At 49.8% G+C, this 3,257-nt stretch overlaps 1 protein-coding gene across 1 annotated transcript; it reads left to right on the forward strand.

Moving 5' to 3' along the window:
* Positions 1-673: 673 nt before the first annotated feature.
* On the forward strand, positions 674-3,004 carry GUITHDRAFT_111883 (hypothetical protein; the record flags this gene model as incomplete). The annotated part of the gene is made up of 6 exons (XM_005828951.1): positions 674-855; positions 1,293-1,396; positions 1,446-1,525; positions 1,576-1,779; positions 2,008-2,262; positions 2,723-3,004. 6 exons carry the CDS (start codon positions 674-676, stop codon positions 3,002-3,004), a joined length of 1,107 nt encoding a protein of 368 aa, XP_005829008.1.
* Positions 3,005-3,257: the final 253 nt, after the last annotated feature.

Below are 3,257 nucleotides of genomic sequence, written 5' to 3' on the forward strand. Positions count from 1 at the left end.
TTGCTCCTCCTCCTCAGTGATGGCGAGGATAGGAGAGACTGTCTTGCTCCTCCTCCTCCTCCTCCTCCTCCTCGTTATCCACCTCCACCTCCACCTCCACCTCCACCTCCACCTCCACCTCCACCTCCTCCTCCTCCACCACCACCACCACCACCACCACCACCTCCTCCTCCTCCTCCTCCTCCTCCTCCTCCATCAACGCCTCCACGCCTCACATGCTCATCATTACAGTCATCTTGCTTGTCTTTGTAAGTGAAAGCCGGGGATTACCGCCACATCTGATGATTGCTTGTCCTCCTTCTGGTCGACCTTGACGTCATCGTTTCCCTTTTTGCCCTTCTCATCAATCCGCGATGCTACACAAATCCTTCATCATAGACGTCTTCGTAATCGTTTCCTCCTCTTCCTGCCTACCCTGCCTTGTTCAGCGCTCCTTTCAGCCAGATAGCGAGAATCTTGTAGTGAGTTCAGATCAGATGCAGCAAGAAGGACGGGGAGTTAGAGCAGAGAGGAGAGGAGAGGGGAGAGGAGAGGGAGAGGAGAGGGGAAAGGAGGGGAGGGGAGGGGAGAGGAGGGGAGAGCAGAAGAGGAGAGGAGAGGGGAGAGGAGAAGAGGAGAGGAGCTAAGGCCGAGCTTCTCCTCACTCGTTCCCTAAGCTGACTTGACCTTCAGCATGTTTCGGAGATCGAGGAATCAGAACAAGAAAGTTGATCACTCCAAGTACAGGAGGGTGCGAAAACTCCTGGAGCGATACGGGAAGAAACTTTTCTCCAGAGGATCCCACCTGACGCAGGACGGACTGAGAGAGCTGCTGAGACATTTGGACCACGAGACACCATCAGAACTTCACCTGAAGTGAGATGATGACGATGATGATGATGATGATGATGATGATGATGATGATGATGATGATGATGATGATGATGATGATGATGATGATGATGATGATGATGATGATGATGATGATGATGATGATGATGATGATGATGATGATGATGATGATGATGATGATGATGATGATGATGATGATAAAGTGGGAAACGATGGAATTAGAATGGAAGGAGATCATGCTGATGACAAAAATGATGACAACACGACGACGGATGTGATGAAAGTGATGGAGATGGAGATGGAACTGATAGAGACTTGATGGAAGTGATGGAGATGGAGATGGAACTGATAGAGACTGAAGGGAGGAGGAGGAGGAGGAGGAGAAAAGAGGGAGGGCGAGAATGTGCAAAGGGAGAGAGGGAGAGGAGGGCCCTTGGGTTTCTGAGATGTCTTATATCAAGGTGGGTCTGGGATATAGCGGATGTAAACAAAGATGGAAAAATCAGTGAAGGAGAGCTTTTCAATGCTCTCATCGAATATGAGAAGTATCAGAGAACAAAAGTCGGTACGATCAAGGTCTTGTACTTGTTGTTTGCATTGTGAGGCATTGGAAGGTATCTTGGATCTGTTTCAAAAGTTCGACGACAACAACGATGGAACCTTGCAGGCGAGCGAGCTGAAGAACATCATGCAGGTTGCAGCGATGACATGTGCTTGTGCAAAACACTGAGCAAGGTGCGACAGGAGTGCCTGAGGCAGAACCATGTACAGGAGGACGTTACCATGGACGAAGTGGAGAACGTGATGAAGAAGTATGAGATCGCAAAGTCGTCGCTGCTGAGTTTCGATGAACAAGCGCTTTCGCTGTACGTTGGGGAGTGGACCCTGGAGAGGGTGGAAGCGTACCGCCAGAAACTGATGAGCAGGAGCAGCACGATCAACTACAGGGTAACCTCAAGCTCTCCTCTGCCTTGTCTGCTCTGATCCTTGTCCGTTCTGATCCTTGGTCGTTGTCTGCTCTGTTTGTTGTCTGCTCTGTTTGTTGTCTAGCAGTTGTCTGCTCTGTTTGTTGTCTGCTCTGTTTGTTGTCTGCTCTGTTTGTTGTCTGCTCTGTTTGTTGTCTAGCAGTTGTCTGCTCTAGCAGTCTTCTCCGATTGTTGAGTTTGGCCGTTGCAGAAAGTCGGCGAGCAGTTCGTGGTGAACGCGCCGAAGAACGTGTCCAAGGCTGCAGACGAAGTTCGCATCAGCATAACCAAGGCAGCTGAGGAGCTGGGGCAGAACGTGCACAGGACCAGCGTCGAGATTCACGAATCGATCAGCTCCTTCTTGACCAAATTGTTCGAGGAGAAAGCTGATCCCTCCTCCGATGATGATGATGAAGATGAAGCGATGGATGCTCATGTCGTCGATGACGAAGACGAGCATGATGAGGTGAGAGGGAGAGGTTTCCTGTTGCTCTCTCCTTCCTCTCCCTTCCTTTCCCTCTTGCTCCCTCTTCCTCTTGCTCCCTCCGTCTTTGGCTCGCACTCGTCTACTTGTATCACACCATATGCTTCTTCTCCAACTCTCCTTATCTCTCCTTCCGCCCCTCGTCTCAACATCTCTCTCCTCGCTCCGTCCCTCCCTCGCTCCTCTGCTCTGCTCTGCTCTGCTCTGCTCTGCTCTGCTCTGCTATGCTCTGCTCTGCTCTGCTCTTCCTCTCATCCCCCCCCCTCCGCCAACAACAAATCACCTATTCTCCCGCAGCACCCACACGAGGAAGGGCCGAAGTTGACGCTCATGTGCAAAGTTCCTGTGCGGGGAATAGTTGCACTCAAGGTGGAATGGGAGCTGGCATTTGACGAAGTTCTGGACAGTGAGACAAGAGAGACTTTTCCTGTTGCTCTTGCAGATGTCTCCTCTTGTGTTTGTGTTGTTCTCTTGTGCGCTGGCTCTTATGATCCCTCAAGTCTACTTCACCACAACCACTACCACCACCACCACCACCACCACCAACAACAACAACAACAACAACAACAACAACTGCTGCTACAACAACAACAACAACAACAACAACAACAACAACAACAACAACAACAACAACTACAGCAGCAACAACATCATCATCATTGATACACTCATAATCTTCCTGATCTACTTCTGTATCACCGTCGTCGTCATCATCATGCTCTAGCCCTCATCCTCTTCATTTCTCTCTCAATCTGTTTTGCCGTTTTATCTTCACTATCTTATTTCCCTTCTCAACCCTCGTCCTCCTGTTCCTTGTTTCTGAATCCCCTTGATTTCCTCCCCTCTCATCTTCCCCCAACCTCTCCTCTTGCATCGTTTGCCACTCACGTGAAGTTTCTCTCAGTTATCCACAATGAGTTTGGAAGTTTTTACGCACTCACATATCACAAAGTTGATGGTAAAACAGCTGCAAGCTC

This window comes from Guillardia theta, assembly GCF_000315625.1.
Source record: "Guillardia theta CCMP2712 unplaced genomic scaffold GUITHscaffold_55, whole genome shotgun sequence".
Lineage (NCBI taxonomy): Eukaryota > Cryptophyceae > Pyrenomonadales > Geminigeraceae > Guillardia > Guillardia theta.